This window comes from Mirounga angustirostris, unplaced genomic scaffold (genome assembly GCF_029215605.1).
Source record: "Mirounga angustirostris isolate CCGP_5_RB_7025 unplaced genomic scaffold, mMirAng1.0.hap1 SCAF_5, whole genome shotgun sequence".
NCBI classification, from domain to species: domain Eukaryota; kingdom Metazoa; phylum Chordata; class Mammalia; order Carnivora; family Phocidae; genus Mirounga; species Mirounga angustirostris.
This window is the reverse complement of record NW_026991713.1, coordinates 75,694,591-75,714,470: the sequence shown is the minus strand read 5'-3', so window position 1 is coordinate 75,714,470 and position 19,880 is coordinate 75,694,591. Positions and strand designations below refer to the sequence as shown.

The 19,880-nt window shown below is 37.5% G+C and overlaps 1 protein-coding gene across 5 annotated transcripts in view; it reads right to left on the bottom strand.

The window, feature by feature from the left end:
* Positions 1-19,880, bottom strand: part of DENND5B (DENN domain containing 5B) — a 188,972-nt gene that overhangs the window by 49,382 nt on the left and 119,710 nt on the right. For all 5 annotated transcript variants that reach the window (XM_045873671.3, XM_045873672.3, XM_045873667.3 and 2 more), the window contains 3 exons: positions 17,232-17,463; positions 12,628-12,778; positions 4,058-4,151 (listed from right to left, as the gene is read on the bottom strand). In XM_045873671.3, coding sequence (XP_045729627.2) covers positions 4,058-4,151; positions 12,628-12,778; positions 17,232-17,463 — 477 coding nt within the window. The remainder of the gene's footprint in view (positions 1-4,057; positions 4,152-12,627; positions 12,779-17,231; positions 17,464-19,880) is intronic.

Below are 19,880 nucleotides of genomic sequence, written 5' to 3'. Positions count from 1 at the left end.
ATTTTTTAATATATAAACATCAGATAGTCTTCCCGACTTTCTTAACATTACACAAACAAGTGAGGAAAAACAAGATGCAGAAAAGGCTGTAAATGTACTCATGCAGTAGCAATTCAAATTTTGGCGCCACCAAGAGGCAGAGAACATTCGTGTTCCCCCACCCCCCAGTCGTTAACGCCTGTGGAAATGAGAGCAACAGAAATCGTGTCAGGTTAAAACACATTCATAATAAGATGGAGCTCACCTAGTTTAATCTTTTTACTGTGAATACCCAGGGTTGTGATTAGTCAGGATCATGATAGGGATGAAAAAAGTTGGGGTTTCTGGATTACTAATCCAAGGTTCCGCAAGAACCACTGTTTCCTCCTCTCCCCACAGATCAAGAGACTTAACATACTGCTAGCCTCTTAGAGCTCTCCAAACCAACCCTTTTCTCTAATCGAATCGTAACAGTAAAATCAGGAGCTCTAGAATCTGGCTGCAACTAATTTTATAAACTCCAGGCCTATGTGCTCATTTGTAAAATGGGCAATAGACTGCAAACTCACTCTGAACATGTTTGCTACATTCCCCCCCTTCCCTTGTTCCACAATCAAGAGAAAGTGGGGACATTATATTACTTTCAGAGATAGTGATGGCTCAGAGAGAAACCCAGAAAGTCAGAAACCCAGTCCACTGCTCTTGAGCTTTAGTTAGTGAATGTCCAGGAAAAAAAAAATCACTACAGGTGATTACCACAGGACACCTGTTGTCTCTCTTCTTTCTGTGCCACCTGCAAAAGCTCATCCAGATAGCTTATGTTTGTGTCAGGACCACAGGGCAGAATCTCCAAAAAGTCCAAGTGTCTTAGGGCCATATTTAGAGAATAACTACTCTAAGTTATATAGTAAAACTAGCACAGTTTGTTGAGGGGAGAGAGAGATTGTGAGCCAGCACATCCTCCCACAGGCACATATGTGAAATCTATCTTTACTATCTCAAGGGAAGAATTTGATATTACAAGGGAAAATGTGTAAAATCCTTTACATTCTTTAAATAAAAGGGAGTTTGTACATTTAAAATATTTCCCCTTTGGAAGAAAAATAATCTGCTAAATCTTGTACAAATTTCTAAAAAAAAATCCCACTGATTATAGAGATTCAACTGATCAGTTTACCTGCTACTACATAAACAAAATAATCTGTTTCCTTTTCAGTGCAATCATTTTAAGGACAGATTTTTTAAAAAAATGAATGCTGTAAGAATTTAGTGCCCATAATATTTGTGTATGCATCTTTCACTTCAAATCTCTTTTAGAGGGTCAGAGAAACAGGGAAAATTGAGAATGAAGGATAACTATTGTCCCTGGGGAAATTAAGTGTAATAAGGTCTATCAAAACATCCTGAAAGTTAGTTTTCAAATAAATAAAAAGCAGGGAAAGAAAAGCTTCAGAAAAACCAACCTGAAATATAAGGCAGATCCTATCTGGGAATTATAACACCTGCATTTCCTAACATTTCAGGTGGTACAGATATTATTTAGAATATTACAAATCAGGGATAAAAGGCTGGTAAAAACAAATGTTAGCTGTCAAATGTTGAAGGCGTTGTTTCTCCCCAGCCTCAAGTTCCTCGGCCTTTAGGATTTGTGCAAAGGCAGGACTCAGTTCTCAAGAAGGGGGAAGGATCCAATTTAGCTTAGGAAGAAACACACTGGCTAGAAGAAGAGTGAGAAACACAGGCAAGAGGCTAGGAACAGGTCTTGGTATTTCTCTTTTTTTCTGAAATATATGAATAATTAGACTTTTAAGTCCATAACTAGATTAGGAATTTAAGCACTGTTAAAGTTTATGGTTCTATTTTGTAAATGAAAACAAGCTAGAATGGAGCTATCCTTTGGTCATATTTACCAAGCACACAGCACATCACATATGGGGCAATATAATTATTAGCCAAGAGTGAACTCCATAGGGCCAAGTCTCCTCCTGGGCAGCTCTGCTGAAGCCATGGAATGAGCAACATTCCTTGCACATACACATAAAGGATATGGGGGGCGGTGGGCAAGGAGGCCCTTCCTCACAGCAAGAAGTGATGTTGCCTCTGTATATTGCAAAAATAGAAGGCATGCCTTTACAGTAAACAAGTGATGATAAAAATAATTTTCTTTGGAGTAGCAGGAGGAAAAGGTCTATTTTAAGGTAAAAAATGGAGAAGAAAGAGAAATCTTTCACAAGGAATGTTTTTGTAAGAAAGTCCATTTCAGTACTAGAAGGAAGTGACCCCAGATTTCTTCTGAGATTTCTACCATGCTCTTTTTTCATTTCTGTCAAAGCCAAAAACAACAAACCAGGAGTCCTAAGTTACTCTTGCCCTCAGGTGAGTAGCTGTTGTGTGCAACCTGGTATCCAGGGGTACTGGGAAGAGTACCAGTTTGGCTATCAACAGTCCTGGGCTATAGGCCCAGCTCTGCCTTTGTGTGTCCATTTAACTTTGGGCAAGTCTCTTGGACTTCATGTCATGTTAGACAAGGGGACCTCAAAGGTGCCTCTTAGAACTAAGATCCTATACTGATGACCTGATTTTCTGACCACGTAAAATACAGACCATGAATAAAGGAAATAAATTTCAAACTAAAAACAGTAAAAAAACCCAAACCAAAACAACAACAAAAAAACCCCCAAAAAACAGATTAGGAAGGGATTATTCCCTAATCCCCAAAACAGATTATTTTGATGACAAAATACTGTGGAGATAAAACCCAGCAAGAAAAGAAAAGAAAAGAAAATCTGTTCAAAATGAATTATTTATCTCTGCAAAATGCTTAAATAAAAGGGACTTTGACCATTTAATACATTTCTCCTTTGGAAGAACAACAATGTGCTACGTCTCTGGCCCCGCTACAACTCCCCCCACCCCTCACCTGCCAAAATACCACTAATTAGGAATTCCAGTGATCAGTTTTACCTGCCAACAGTATAGAATTACCCGTGTTAGCACACACCACCAGGAAAAGTTAACAGACAAAAGAGGAAGTGGAGAGCAAAGTGGAGAGGCTGACAATTCACGTCACAAGGTGATGTGGGGCATTCTAGAGCTATGTGCACACACGCATGTGGATAATTCAAGGAACACCAGAGACAAGATTCAGGAACATCTGCAAAGCACTTTCAGGCAAAGAACATACCAGGCAGCACTCAGAGAAGGATTTTTTAGGAAGTCGTGCAGGAGGAGGTGGACCCTGATCCCACTCCCAGAATGCCATGGAGTTCTGACAGACCACAAGTTCCCCGGAAGGCTAAGAGGATGGAGAAGTGCCAATGACAGAAAAGCAAAAAAGAAAAGGATAGGGAGAAAGAGACAAGCAAAACATGCATGCATATGATAAAGTCACAGCAGAGGGGAGAGAAGGAAATATGGTAGCACAAAGAAAAGCACTAGACAGATTATGCTTCGGTTTTTAAGAAAATGTTTAAAATCATAAATGTATGAACATTTCAACAGAAAAGCAATATATTTGGAATGATGTTTTCTGCTTTAATTCTACACATCTGAGTTTAGAAAATAGTTAACAGATCTTCTGACTACATTTTTCTTTGATCACAATAGTCAAAACTTACAATTATTCAAATGTATAATTATGGTTTTATTTTCAAGTAGTACAACTAAAGCATAAGGATCTTAATTCAAAAATAATTTCTAAACACTTTAAAAAATGGTGTCAGCAAGCCAAGGATAAAGCACAAGCAAATACATCTTTACTTACTAAGTTTAAATTATGCTTGAAACTTAAAAAATCTGTTTTTGTACATTTTTTTCTCTCTAGGAGACATACTGACTAAAAATTTATCCTAAACTTAGCCTTTACTTGTTGTACACAGTGAGATTTGTTTTAGAGCCTGATTTTAGGTGTATTAAAATTACAAAAATGGGGGGAAAAAGGAGTTTTCTGCTGTAAGTCAGTACAAAAGGATTACTATTCTAAAATAAAACTGAGCCTTTTTGTACAAGAATGCGGAAGAACCTGCACAGCAACAACTGCTGGGTTGAGTAAGGCATCCTGGGAAGGCAGCCCACATACCTCCCGCAGGTCGTTGTCCAATCCAATGTGCTCCGAGTGTTGGCGAAGGCGGTCTTTCCTGCGCTGCGCCGTGGCACTCCGACTTACCCAACGACTGGAAAAAGAGCCGTACCCAAGAAGGTGCGGGTTAAAACAAAAAACGAAACAAAACAAAAATGTGATAACTTATTTTTAAAATAGAAAAAATGTATTCTTTGAATAAGACAAAAGATTACTTATTTTTCAATCAATTCTTTAAATATAGAAAGCTTTATTGTAATATAATTAAATACAATGCACCCATTTCAAGCATACAATTTAGTGGTTTTTATATCCAGAGACATGCAACCATCACTACAATCAATACTTTTTAAAAACTGAGGTTAAAAAATACACAGTATCTCCTCATAATGATCCTCTCCTTCTCACTTTACTGTCCATCAGAGCCCCAAACCCTAGATGAATTCCATCCCCTTACTTCTCTATTCTCCTATTTACATGGGATTAATTCTTGATTTCTGTCATGACTCCTCATGAATCACTTTACCTGCCCTTCATCAACTCTCTCTCATTCCCCTCAAAAACTGTTTCAAATCAAGTGCCTCCCCTCAACTGATGACCCATCCTTGACTCCTTCTTCCTGTCCTCTACTGAAATGATGTATACACAGACACCTCATCTTTCTTTTAATCCCAAAGTATAAAATATATCGGCCATGGCTCAAAATTAATTCTGCCACCTGGAAGAAACTCCCTGACCAATTCTCTCTTGACTTCTTCAACGGGCTGCACTAGTCATCTCTTTTTCTCTATCTCTGATTTTTCTCTCTCAACTAAATATTTCCCTTCAGCTTACAAGCATGCTGGTCTCTTTCCTGACCCTCTACAGTTATAGTTAAGTTTCTTTCTTCACTCTCCTCGTGAAAGAATTCTTAAAAAGAAAACATGACATGTAAGGCCTCCACTTGTTTACCTTTGGATCTGTAGTTTATCTCAAATCAACTTCCCCGGCAATGTTTTTTTTTTTTTTTAATATATATACATATATTTTAAAGATTTTATTTATTTTTGACAGAGAGAGAGAGTGTACAAGCAGCAAAAGCAGCAGGCAGAGGGAGAGAGAGAAGACTCTCCGCTGAGCAGGAAGCCCGATGCGGGCTCGATCCCAGGAGCCCGGGATCATGACCTGAGCCGAAGGCAGACACTTAACCGTCTGAGCCACCCAGGCGCACCCCCCGCCCCGCCCCAGCAATGCTCTTGATGCCATTTGTATCCCTAACTGCCATATCCAGGGCTATCATTCAATTCTTAGCTTACCCAAACTCTCTGCTACACTTAGTACTACTTTACAACCAGCTAGTTTCAGCTATGTCAGTATTTCCAATGGGGTCAAGTTCTGTCACCTTTGTGCCTTTGTCTATGACGTTTCCTCCTGACTTCTTTTCTTCTTTCAGACAGCTTCAATGCCACACCGAAAGTGTTCTTTGATTCCTCCAAATCTAACTGTCTACCCCTCTTCCACTCCCCAATTTTATTACCCATCACGGTCTATTATAAGCACTTATCTCTATTTTCTACAAAATTCTCTCTACTATAATAAACCCTTGAAGGGCTGGTATCATGTCTGTCAGCTGTTTGCTTTTTAAGATTTATTTATTTGAGAGAGAGAGAGATAGGGAGAGAGCATGAGTGGGAGGGGCAGAGGGGGAGAGAGAGAGAATCTCAAGTAGACTCCTAGCTGAGCACAGAGTCCAGTGCGGGGCTCAATCGCATGACCCTGAGACCAAGACCTGAGCTGAAACCAAGAGTCAGATGCTTAACTGACTGCACCACCCAGGTGCCCCTGTCAGCTGTTTTACTGGCAGTCTGTACATCACCTGGCCCTTCTATAAATATACTCCAAATAAATAATCAGAGATACAGTCCAACATTTTGGTTTATAGACATCCCTCACAGCATGTATGTAATAACAAATTCTGTTTCCTTTATTTGAAGACTCACATTTTGGCTTCTAAATGTTCCTGATATTAGGATGTGTCTCTATTCCATATGCATGTTTAATGTATAATATTTCCAAAAAGCTTTTGAGTTAATAGCAGATCTTACAACCAACAGTTACTCAGAATCAAGTAAATGTGCTCAAAACAACCTAAATGTTCAAAAGTAGGGGATGCTACATAATGAAATATCATACAGTCATTAAAAAAAAACCCATCAAGTTGCTAGGAATATTAAAATGGGAGAATGTTCATGGTATAATAATGAGTGAAAAAACAAGATAAAACACTGTATAAATAATATACTGATTTTATTTATTTTTAATTTTTTTAATTTTTTTATTTTTTAAAGATTTTATTTATTTATTTGACAGAGAGAGACACAGCGAGAGAGGGAACACAAGCAGGGGGAGTGGGAGAGAGAGAAGCAGGCTTCACGCAGAGCAGGGAGCCTGATGCGGGGCTCGATCCCAGGACCCTGGGATCATGATCTGAGCCGAAGGCAGACGCTTAACGAATGAGCCACCCAGGCGCCCCTGATTTTATTTTATTTTTAAAGATTTTATTTATTTGACAGAGAGATAGCAAGAGCAAGAACACAAGCAGGGGGAGTGGGAGAGAGAGAAGCAGGCTTCCACAGAGCAGGGAGCCCGATGCGGGGCTCGGTCCCAGGACCCTGGGATCATGACTTGAGCCGAAGGCAGATGCTTAACGACTGAGCCACCCAGGTGCCCCACTAATTTTGTTTAAACTTTAAAGGTGTGGACATGCACACCAGGATCCATGCAATGGAAGAGCCTAACAGCAAATGTTAACATCTCATGGTAATGGCATTATGTGTGTTTTAAAATTTACCCTATCACTTTCAAATATTCTGAATTTTCTAATGAGCATATATTATTTTATATCAAACTATTTAAAAAAATTTTTCAGATCTTGGGTGCGTGGGTGGCTCACTCGTTAGGCGTCTGCCTTCGGCTCAGGTCATGATCTCAGGGTCCTGGGATCGAGCCCCGCATCAGGCTCCCTGTTCAGCGGGAAGCCTGCTTCTCCTTCTCCCATTCCCCCTGCTTGTGCTCCCTCTCTCGCTATGTCTCTCTCTGTCAAATAAATAAATAAAATCTTTAAAAAAAATTTTCTTCCTCAGATCTTGACTTATTATCCACATGGCTATGTATTCACCACACTTTTCTAAGAATATCTTCTCTTGAATATATCCTTGCCAGCACAGAGCTATATACAATTTAAAAAATGAATTTATGCTTTTGCCATTCAGGAAAAGTCATATTGTATTACTGCCAGTTAATTATTTTTAATTTTTTATTTAATGAAGTATGCAATTTACAAAAAGCTTAAAATGAGAATGTGGCTTCTTTTATTGCCTTTAAAATAATCTATGCATGCCTTTGGTTTCAAGTTTCTCAATCATCTCATTTCAGTCTGCCATTTAGAGGAACACTGAATAATTATGATAAAAATGATAGCAAGATAGTCCCTCTTAAATAGTTAAGAAAAATACGTTTATATTGGGACAAAAAGTGCAAAATCCTAGTGATAGATCTTTGAAGTAGAATCCTTGGAACTGCCCCAATAGCAAAGGATCAAAGTAAGACTGTAAAAAGGATACAAAGAGAACTAGGGTGACTGAGAAAGGAGATCCAGAAAAAAGCATGTTAAGACACGGACAAAGATTCTTTCCTTGATCCAACTTTAGTTAGGCTCCTGAACCTTCTCCTAGGTCCATCTGTGCACTTCCTTATAAAATCCAGTTTTAACAAGAACCTTGTTAAGTCAGTTCAGCTGGAATCCCCCAGCCCCACCATCCTCGGCATATGATCATTCTCCATATCTGATCAGCTTCTACATCATCCATCACCCTCCAGATGATGTCTGATCACCCAGCCCTACCTTCAGCAAGATCTTATTAGGCTGGTTTAGTCAAAATCCTCCCCCTTACCTCTGATGTTTCCTCTTAGTAATTTTCTCTCCACTCTGCTACTTGATTATAAATTCCTGTTTATCCACACTGTATATGGAATAAAGTTCAATCTTTCTCCCACTGCAATGGTCCCTACATGGCCCCCCTTGAATAAAGTCTGTCTTACCATCTTCAACAGTGTCATGGATATTGTTTTTCTTTAATGACTTTGAAGCAGAATATAAACACCAGCTGTTAAATTTATATAATAAACAACAGGGAAATATAAGTAACAAACAAAATGTACAGGCCTTAGAAATAGCTCTGTAGCAAAAAAGGTCAGTGAGAGACAGTAAATTAGGGTTACTGGACAGGGTAGTTCAAATAAATAGTAAAGATAGGAAATAAGACTATAAATACCAGCTAATGAACTTTTTTTTTTTTAACAATTTTATTTATTTGACAGAGAGACAGATAGCGAGAGCAGGAACACAAGCAGGGGGAGTGGGAGAGGGAGAAGCAGGCTTCCTGCCAAGCAGGGAGCCCGATGTGGGACTCGATCCCAGGACCCTGGGATCATGACCTGAGCTGAAGGCAGACGCTTAACGACTGAGCCACCCAGGCGCCCTAATGAACTTATTATATAATGAAAAAAGAAAAGGAGAATACAAACGGCAGAATAATTCCCTTTGCAGGCAAAAGTGGAAAAGGCTTTAGGTAAAGAAAAGGATAAATTACATGATATATGTAATTATATACATGATATATATACATGATATAATTACATGATATACCTAGCATCTCACTATACATTGCTGTGAGACAAAATGCCCTATTTTATTTTCCAAACAGGGATATGATCATCTGCTTAAGAAAATTACTATGAAGTCGACATACTCCTAGTCTTGTTAAGGAATTACTTTTTTCTTTTTATTACTAAATCTCATTTACTAAGCATATCTTTTATCAAAGATGATCACATTTGCTAAAATCCTAATGACTGCTTATTTGCTTTTGCTTTGTAAGCAGCATATGAAATTCTAATAGTTGATCAGCCATCTGCAGAGGCATGGTTATATATCTCCTTATCCTGCAATGAGTTCTTGGATCTTTCTTTCAGACTAAAATCTACCTGAAAATGTAATACTTGGGGCTCAGTCTGGAAATGAGAGACCTTGGGGTTATATACAAGATTAAAAGCAAGAAAACAAGGCAGGAAAATTTAAAGTTGAAATCTTCCCTTCTTAATGCTCTCCTTACTTCCCTTTTCTGCTTTATTTTTCTTCACAAATCTTATCACTGATAGGTTACTTATCTTACATATTAAGTTTCTTTGTTTCCTCCCCCTCCTCCTTTTGTTGTTTTGTTCATTGCTAAACTCCCAGTGAATAGGACATTGCCTCACATACAGTCGGGGTTCCATAAATATTTGCCAAATGAATGAATGAGTAAACTAATGCTATTAAAAAGGAAATAAAAACTACTTAAATTAACAGTACTAGTATGAAATAATTCAAACAATTAGGATACTTTACAAACATAGGAAAAATAAGTAAACTGATGACTAGTCTATTCTGATGGAAAATTCTCATTCATTTCTGAAAAACAGAACATTATATCTAGTACAATCATCTGGAAAGTTTGAACCCCCATAATGTTTAACATCTCTTCAAGAGTCGCATGCTCCACTGACATAATTCTTTTACTTTACTGCATAGCACTCCTTTTCCAAATATGTAAATGGATACTGGAATGAAAATTTTCCAGACCTCCACGCTTTATGAATGAGACATCATGAACATGGTACCTGGAGTAAGGAGACCTGAGTTCCACTAACTTTGCCAGTAACCCAAGCTCAAGACTCCTACCAACACATAATAATGCCACTGTCTTCAGGGTTAGGCTATTTGACTTCAACCATTGCTTCATGTAGTTCTTTACTTGGGAAGATGGTGCCTACAAATCTATCTTGCTCCTCAGAGTATTATTCTATCTTCTTTGGGGCCAACTCTTTTAACAGAGTCCAGTTTAAGGCAGAAGTGAGGTATCTGAGGGCTCTTTCATTGTGGATGATCTTGTTACATTGGGTACACAAAATGGAAGTGGCATTGAGCCACCTGAATTTTCAGAAGACAACTAGAGAATCAATGAAGGGAATAAAAAGAATTAGAATTACGCCTTTTGACCTAAATGGCCCAAACTAAATAAGTTATATTAAGGTGGCTTAGAAGTATGATGTTTCTTTCAGATGATTTGTGAAACTATGTATTACAAAATTTTTGGTACTTACCTCTTTCTCATAGTACACATTTATGTTCAATATTTTAGGCTATTCAAAATTTCCTGGGGGCTACCAAAGCACAGTTTCCAAATCCAAAATTCTTGAAGTAACTGAGCCAGATAGTATGTATATGTGGTTTAACAGTTAAGGGCTTGAGCCCCCAAATCAGCAGAGCTAGATTTGAATCTTAGTTGCACCACTTCCTAGCTATGTGATCTTGGAGCAAGTTGTTGAATCTCTCTGAACCTCATTCATAAAATGGGTAAAACAATATAGGTTTTATATATAGGGATATGCTTGTAAAAAGGAGCTAAAATGTACTGAGTGCAGTCAGCAGAGAAGGCAGTGTAGAATCAGCTTAATATTAGCTATTATTATCAGCAGATCAACTCCATAACCACCCCCCTCTTGGCGTGGAGAAGGCTCCACTGGCAGGAAAGGTATATTTGGAAGCAGAAAAAAGGAAAGAATAATTACTTCAATGCACTGATGAGCATTTCTAAGTTTTCTGACTGAGCTCTGTTAAGGGGTATATATTTATGATGATAAATACTAGACTCTGAAAGGAAAAGCAGCAGCAATGTAAATGGTACTATAACTGTTTTCCTTAATCCTAATCCATACACACCACTTTTTCCCTTTTGATGTGTTTGCTATCACTATAGCTTTCTCACATTTGGAACTAAATGAATCAATTATTCTAACACATTTAAAGGAACATTTAAAGGAACACCTTCAGCTAGGAAAATGGTAAGGGGTTCATTCTTTTCAGGGTATTAAAAATAGGGTATTAGCAGTACAAACACAAGAATACACAAATATTACCACATATACATGCACCCCAAGAAATTCCAAATACCACAGTACCTAGCTTAGAACAGTGTTTACCAAATTAAACCAACTGTTACCATCACATATTATACAATTTACCATGTTTTCCTTTTTCCTAACCAACAGAATCATGACAAACATTTTAGGAAATAAAGAGGCAAGTACCAAAAATTTGCAACATGTAAATTTAGCAGTTCATTTAAAAAAATAGAAACATCATTTAAACCATCTTTTGAGAACCTTCCCATTATTTAGTTTGGGCCATTTAGGTCAAAAGACATCATTCTACCTCTTTTTTATTCCCCTCACTGATTCTCTACTTACCTTTTGAAAATTCAGGTACCTCAATGCCACTTCCATATTGTGTACCCAGTCTTTACCGCAGTCTTCTATCCCATTTCTTTGCCACAGACTGGTTTTTTCCTTTCCTCCTCTGGGCCACTTTTATAATAAGGTGATACGTGTTGTAGAATGTTAAAGGAGTATTTTCAGGTGAGAAAGGGGCAAATGATTCCAACTTGTCCAAGGTTCCTGGTTAGCGGTTAAGAATGAACTAAATCCCAGAATTATTGATTTCCGATTCCAAGCTTTCTTTGCAACTTACTGTATTTCCCTTTAATACTTTCCTTTGTGTCCTTTCTTGTAAAACCCTCCTTTATTCACTTGTTAATAAAACACTTGTATTCCCTCAAAATCCCTTAAACCCAAAGAACTCTTTTCAATTCTAATCATATTCAGGTATTTTCTGAATGGAATCATCTGCCATAAAGAATGATAGGGTTTATCTTTTTGATTGTTTTGTAATTTTTGAACTTGATACTTAAAAAGTACAAAGGTGGTGTTATCGGTAGAACTGTATCCCCCCCCTCAGCTCCCCATTATGTTGAAGTCTTAAACTCAATACCTATGAACGTGATCTTATTTGGTAATAGCGTCTTTGCAGATGTAATCCAGTTAAGATGAGGTCGTTAGGGTGGGCCCTAATCCAATAGGACTGGTGTCCTCATAAGAAGAAGGAAATTTGGACTCAGACACAGAGGGAAATGAAGACAGAGACAGAGACTGGAAGAAGCAAAGAAGGCTCCTTCCTTAGAGATCCTAGAGGTAGAATGGCCCTGCCAGTAACTCGGTTTTAGACTTCCAGCTTCCAGAATTGTGAAAGAATAAATTTCTGTTGTTTTAAAAGCCATCAAATTTGTAGTACTTTGTATAGCAGTCCTAGGAAACGAATACAGACAATGAAAGTATAATTTTTCTAATTCCATTAGACAGTATTAGCATCATATTTAAATAGTCACTTAAAGTGAAAGTATTCCCAAGTGTACATTACTTTAAAAAGGAAAAAAATCTCTGTCTTTGGATTTTTTACACGATGGAATTAAAAGTCAAATACTCACAGAATGCCAATCCATATTCCAAATGGACTGATTTGGCCTTTGAAGAAAGTAATCAGATCGTAAGATATTTAATGATCACAATGCCCCATGAGAGCCACACAGCACTGCACTCTTCACTTACCCCTTCAACCCACTGCTCAAGCTCAAGTGAAGAACGTGCTTGCTTACTTGTTATTAGCTGGTCCTGTTGCCAAGACATCAGACTGTAACTTTGGAAAGAACCCTTGCTCATATTTGCCTTGACCAATTTTCATATCAAGCAGATGTGGGTGGATTGCCGTGTGATCCATTTTCATCAGTCGCTGCTCAATTGATTGGGCTATAAATTAAATTTATAACAAATTAGAGGCATTTCATTGGCTAAACCTTAAAACAATGCTTCCTCCAGTCATGCACCAAGGAACTCAATCTTTCTGACACTCTAAAATAGATTTTTATAAAAGCTCTTGAGAAATCAGTGTAATGTAAGTATAAAAAGGTTAATTTTAAGTGAATACTAGATGACTAATTTTCATGGTATGTTCTGCCTCTGTCAAAAGCAGGGCAGCAGGGTTGAAAAATCTTTAGTACTGAAACAAGTTTCCCTTAAGTGGGATATTCAGCATTTTAATACTTCAATATTTCAATATTAAATATATAAGAAAAATATTTTCTTAATGAAAATATGGTTCTAAGTACAACATTTAAGAAAACGATGGCAAATAAAATATTGACCTTGAACTGCGAGACGGGGAAGGAAAAGCAAGCACAGTAGCCTTACATTACTTTATTTCTTTGTACAAAGACCCATTAAATATCCATAGTTCTCCATTTGTAAAAACAAGAAATGGTGTAAAGTTTATTACTTCACTTTTAGCAACAGTCACATTCTCATTAGTAGGAGTCATTCAGGAGTGTTTATTAGATCAAGAGGGGTAATGCAGAGAACAATAAAATAAGCAGGCATTTAGAAAATGTCCAGAGGATAAGAAACTGACCTTTTGAAGAATAAAATAGCCAAAGTTAAAAGATAGGAATTGCTAACATTTCTATTTAAAACCACTTAAAGTTAGGAGGGTATCTCCAAGACCCAAGAAATAATGAACTATTTCTCTGGTAGAAAAATCTGATCTTAAATGTTTTTATGAACTGAATTTTCAAGAGAAAATATATTTGTGAAGCAAGACTAGGTCTTTAATTCTTTGCCTACAGAATACTAAAATGGGAGAACAAGCAGTAATTGTGGTGGTGTCATAAACAGAAAGCACTCTGGGAGCTGTTAATCTTTGGATTTAAGAGAAGTAAAAAGGTATTTTTATAAGTATTTCATGGAACCAGTTTATTTTGCCTACTTCAATATCAGCAGATTGAGTATTGCTGGTTATTCCCCATACATAGTCTTAAAAACTTTCTTTTTGAGTGGGGAGGGGTCTGTCCCAGACATAGTCCACACCTGTCAAAAGAATATGCTTAATACCATCTTGTGTGAGATTAATGCTTCACCTAAGCCTTTATAATTCATATGAACTTACCCAAAACTATTTTTTAAAGCCTTTTTTTTTTTTTTTAAGATTTTCTTTATTTATTTGACAGAGAGAGACACAGCGAGAGAGGGAACACAAGCAGGGGGAGTGGGAGAGGGAGAAGCAGGCTTCCCGCTGAGCAGGGAGCCCGATGTGGGGCTTGATTCCAGGACCCTGGGATCATGACCTGAGCTGAAGGCAGACGCTTAATGACTGAGCCACCCAGGCGCCCCCTTACCCAAAACTTCTTGAATTTCACTTTATTTTTAATCTGTAACTTGTAACTTCTCTTAAAACATAGTCCATATGGTCTATGTTGGGTGAAAAGAATGCCATGTTTTAACGTGAAATGGTATTTAATTTCCAATGATGCCCTCTGGCTCTCCACAACCCTATCTATACTCTCTGTGCTTCCTAATATTTATAAAACACTTAATTAACAGATGGTTCAGGCAAAATAAAGCTTAGATTCATGGCATGGAATTCTCTGAAGTCCCTGCCAATTTTATGTTCCATGAAATACTACAAAATTCCATCTCTGCCAATGAATGCTTCTGTTCTCAAGGGAAAAAAAAGCAGCTTCAGTTTTTCCGCTGGATTTAAAATGACAGAGAAATCCATCTGATACTGAGTTATTCTCCTTCAGTCAGGAAGCTTTTTAAAAACAAAAAGCTTGATTCACAATGAATTACTCTGGGGTTTATACTGAAGATTGCCATAGGGAGCATAATGCAATGTTACTTTTCAGTAATTATACCACCACTGAATACTGAACATTCAGAAATTTATTAAATGCCTGCTTTGAGAGGTCAAGGGCCCGTTAGATTTTCAAGGGTTTGTGCCAATACTCATTTTCTGTGATTGGTAAGAAAAAAAGAAAAACTCTGCATTACTATCAACTTGTCTTTCTGCACAGAAATCATAAGGTTCTGGTGCCACAATATCAACAGCAGATAGCCTCTGCCTAAAGAGTTCACCTGCAAATCAAAATTCTTTTTAGTTAGAGGCAAAACAAAAATAAAAACAAAAAAACAAAGGACAAAAACCCAACACAATAAAAATCCATACAAAACAACAAAATGCCAATCTCTGTAGTTTTTGTTGGGGGGGTGGGAAGAGGATAATTTTACTTGATGAAAGAAATAACTGCACCATTTATGGGGGATAGACGGCAGTCACAGCCAGCTGCCTCCTTTTACTTAAAAAAAGAAGTCTTTGATAAGTTAGGTTCCTTGGAGACTACTGCTTTAGCCCAATCTCATATTCATATGTTAAAAATATAATGGTATATTTTCAAGAGAATTATATAATATCTGTGATGACAGTGGGAATGTCAAACTTTTTGAGAGGCTGACAGAAAATCTATTTTAATTGAAAAGATTTTCTGGAAGCACACAAATAAAGGAATCACTGCTTAGCTCCATTAAAAAAATTCTGTCAGGAAGGGAGGAATGAAATTTTCTCAACAAGGCATTATATTTTTCACATGGCTATTAAAGCACTGAAAGTCATACTGTTCTCTGAATAGGCACAGACAATTTCCTTCATTCCATTCCCTCAATTTCCAGAAACACAGAGGTAACTGCCACTTCCTGAAGGGGCCCCAAGGATCTACCCTCAATAAGTGGGAATACAACAGAATGATGTTTCAGCGAGTTATCAAAGAGACCTCTCTTAAGACTATATAAAGACATCATTTACATATTTCTTTCCTTAAATATGCTACAACTACAGCATCAACACTTCTGTGACTTTGATCTATTTAAATAAAGTGAGAAAGGCAAGCATAGAAACAGAGCAAGAAACTCTTTCCTGCCTCTTTTTGCTCCAGAGAAAAACTTGCTCAAATAGCTTCTATATTGGAAGGGGGAAAAAAATGAAAAAAAAGGGACACTCAAGTGATGGGTATCAGTTTATTTGGCAAAGAAAGTGTTAGGAACAAGGTATAAACGTATAAAATTGTGTGGATTGGTAACTGTAATAAATAAAGTATTTATTTATTTGTCAGCGAGCGAGAGAGAGAGCACAAGCAGGGGGAGCGGCAGGCAGAGCGGGGAGCGGCAGGCAGAGGGAGAGGCAGGCACCCCGCTGAGCAGGGAGCCCAACGCAGGGCTCTATCCCAGGACCCTGGGATCATAATCTGAGCTGAAGGCAGACACTTAACTGAGCCACCCACGCATCCCACTTCACAGGTTTCTTTACTAAATAAACATCTAATGTGGTATTAAGGCTTCAGGTACTAGAATTAGTCAAATCTGAGTTCAAATCATGCTCCATCAATCACTAGCTATGCAATCATAAGCAAGTTACTTAACCTCTCAGCTTTCTCAACTGTAAAATGAGGACACTAATAAAACAAAAGTAAATGTGCTTACACTCCCTCATTGTTAAGATCAAAGGCAAAATGCATGTAAAACATGTGGTATGATGTTTGGCACATAGATAAGTACTCAGTAAATATTGGCTATTAATATGATTATTTATTTAATGGACTATATTACTGCCAGACAAGAATGGCCAAGACTCATGATTCTCTAAGGGAAAAACTGTGTCCAAGTTGGAAAAACTCTAATTTGAATACAGGAATCCAGAGATTTAATTTCAGTAAGTCAAACTATTAAAAATTAATGGCCCACTAAAAAGTAAATATACTGTTACAGTTATGTAAATTAGGCAGCATCTCAGATTTATTAAATTCATACTTACCTTTCCTTTAATGAAGAGAAAAGTGAGAAGTAAAAAGCAACATAAGCAGCAAGAAAAATTTACATTTTTTTCAATTAAGGCAATAAAAGAGAATAAGACAAAATTGACAGCAACCTTATGGTTATATTCCATTCAATTTGTTACTGTTTTTTCCCCCCTTCTTTCTTTCTTCTTTTTTTTTGGAGGGGGGAAGGGCAGAGGGAGAGGGAGAGAGAAAGAATCTTAAGCAGGCTCCATGCCCAGCATGGAGCTGGATGCGGGGCTCTATCTCAAGAACCTGATATCATGACCTGAGCTGAAATCAAGAGTTGGATGCTTAACTAACTAAGCCATCCAGGCGCCCCTGTTTTTTCCTCTTCTAAGGGCAGAGGAATGTCAAGTAGGAATGGAATGGACATTAACTCACAGAAACAGAAGGAAACAAAACTACAGAAAGCACCTGATATAGTATAAAGGATTAACCATGAAGTCTAAAACTGAAAATTAATTTTCGGTTTATAAGGCCAACATTGTGTAAAAAGAAACGATCATGGATTTTAATTTTAAAAGGCATGACAAAGGTACCTGCTTCTTTTAAAGTGCTGCATTTCTGATAAATAGATGTCCTCAAGGTGGGTGCCCTTACATTATACAGTCTCATCTTCTCAATCCGAGAGTCAAAGACCCGAAGCAAAGAATCCTTCTCTTCCCACTGAGACATAATTTTATTATCAATAAAGGTGGCAAACATCTGTGTTTCAATGAAGCGTGAAAGAAATGGCAGGTAAGGCTCAGGCTGGTCGGAGAGAAAGGAAGCCTGTAATGAGATAATTAGAAATTATTAGTGCAAGAAGACTATCTTACTACTATGTGATAAATCTGAGAATTTGTTGGTGAGGTCGTTTTTTAAAAATCATGTAACGCTTAGGCCTTTAGCACTGATCCCACCTTTCAAAATTGATTTACATTCTGGTACTCACTAATCATTAGGTAGAAAAGAGGGCATTACTAATGAAAGAGGGTGGATCAAGTTATCGTCAATCATCCTCTTACCAATAATTTTTCAGCCTTTCCCAGTGAGCTGTGATTTTTTTTTCTGCTTTCTATTCCTAGCCTATGCAGTATACTGCTGAGTCATAAGGCACTTACATGATCAATGAGTATGACTGAGATATATACATAAGTAATAACCTTAAAAAAACATGGAATTTGTGCTTATGGGTGAAATCTTGTTTGTCAAGTGGATGTTTTTCTAGGCCCCAACACTGTTTGAAACTGGTGGATGAGTGCTAATTCAAGATCAAACTCCTTCCAAACCTGTGTTGATTAAAGAGTCTGGGCCTTGGGGCGCCTGGGTGGCTCAGTTGGTTGGGCGACTGCCTTCGGCTCGGGTCATGATCCTGGAGTCCTGGGATCGAGTCCCGCATCGGGCTCCCTGCTCAGCGGGGACTCTGCTTCTCCCTCTGACCCACCCCCCTCCATGTGCATTCTCTCTCTCAAATAAATAAAATCTTAAAAAAAAAAAAAAAAAAAAAAGTCTGGGCCTTAACAACTAAAAAAAGTATTGCCTGAAAAACCATCCAAAGCAAGCTGGGCCTTTAGAAAACATGTACAACCAGCTGCATGTTCCTGTTACCAGTTTGTCTGGTGCATGGAATGGTTCAGTAAATTGTGATCAGTTCCTAATTCAAAGTGTTTTTTTTTCTGTGGTTCTTCAGGTCCATGTGTTTACAGGAATTCTAGTCACAGTTTGATACTAGCTGAAATTTGGGAGTCAATTATTATTTCAGCTCCTGGGTTGGTTTTGCTTTTCACTCTTTTGAGTAGGTGCAGTGTGTCAGAAGCTAGAAGGTGGAAGATGGAAGGGTAAGTTCTGACATAAGATTAGTCTCCTTAATACTCACTGGCTTCTTCCTAGCATATTTATTTTTCATTCTAAAATTTAGGAAGCCTTTAAAAAAGTTCCTTATAGAAACCCACTTATTCAATTTAAGTGCCACCAGGGTTCAGATGTGTTCACATAAATCCAAATAGCCAGTGAAAGGTTCATAGTAGTCTCTATCCTCTTCAAAAGATATTTTACAGATAAATATCAATTTTACTTTTTCTAGAGCAAACAGCTTCTCCTCTCCCTCTAAATGGGCCAGATATCTGGCTTTTGATATTCACACCCTCGTGGACTACAACACTTAGGTTAGCAAAGACTTGGCTTGGAGGACTAGCATGTGATAGTCCTGTACATTTTCCTAGTGAAAAATGAAATAATTACAAGCCTTCTGGAATCCAAATGAAACTTTCATTTCTCTAGTGGTTATATAAAAAGAATTCCATTTATAGTTTGAAATTACGTAAAGATTAAGAAGGAAGAAAGTACCAGTGCTTGATTTAGATAAAAATTTGAATTGCCCCAAGGATAAATCATGAATGTACACAGATTAGTTCCGAGTAGGATAGGAAAAAAAAAACGGTTAAGCTTAGTAAGAAAGGAACCTAAAAGTAGGAATACATTTGGAGAAGTGAAGCCTTCTTAATTTATTAAAGAAGTTTTCTCAAACATAAAATGCATCAGAACTTCTGCTGAATGTAGTTTATAAACTTCAAGTGAAAAAATGTCTGATGAAATCAGAAAATAATCTTTGATACTACCAACCTTTACAAAAAAATGTTTATTAATATTTACTTGTCAGAGACTCCACAATTGTAGATTAGCCTCTTAGAATACATTAGGCCTTTTTAGAGGTCTTTCATGACACAAAGCTACCATTTAGCAAAAAACCATAATGCATTCTAATAGCAACATGATGCCTTGGCAATCAGAGAGGCAGGGGACTGAACTACACTCTAGTGACCTGAAAGAGTTAATGCACACCTCTAAGTGCTTTTGTCTGGAAAACAAAAACAAGCAAAAAGACTGGTGGATATGTCCAGAAAATCTGCCAGAAGAATACTCTATAGTAAACCTTAGAAAGAAGCTTCAACTTCAGCAGGACAATTGAAAGCCAGTGTCATTTTCTGTCTTCCTTTCCCATAAACTTTGGAACAGAACCTTAGACTTACAGTCATGAAACCTAATTCATTCACTTTTTCTCTCTTTTGATCCTAAGATGAGGTAAAACTTTGTCTTCTGAAACTAAAGTGCTATCTTTACACGGATAAGTTGAGATGTCATCATAGGATGAAGACAAAATATAAGAATAAGTTCTTAATGGGAAGGGAGAGAGGAAAAATCTGTAG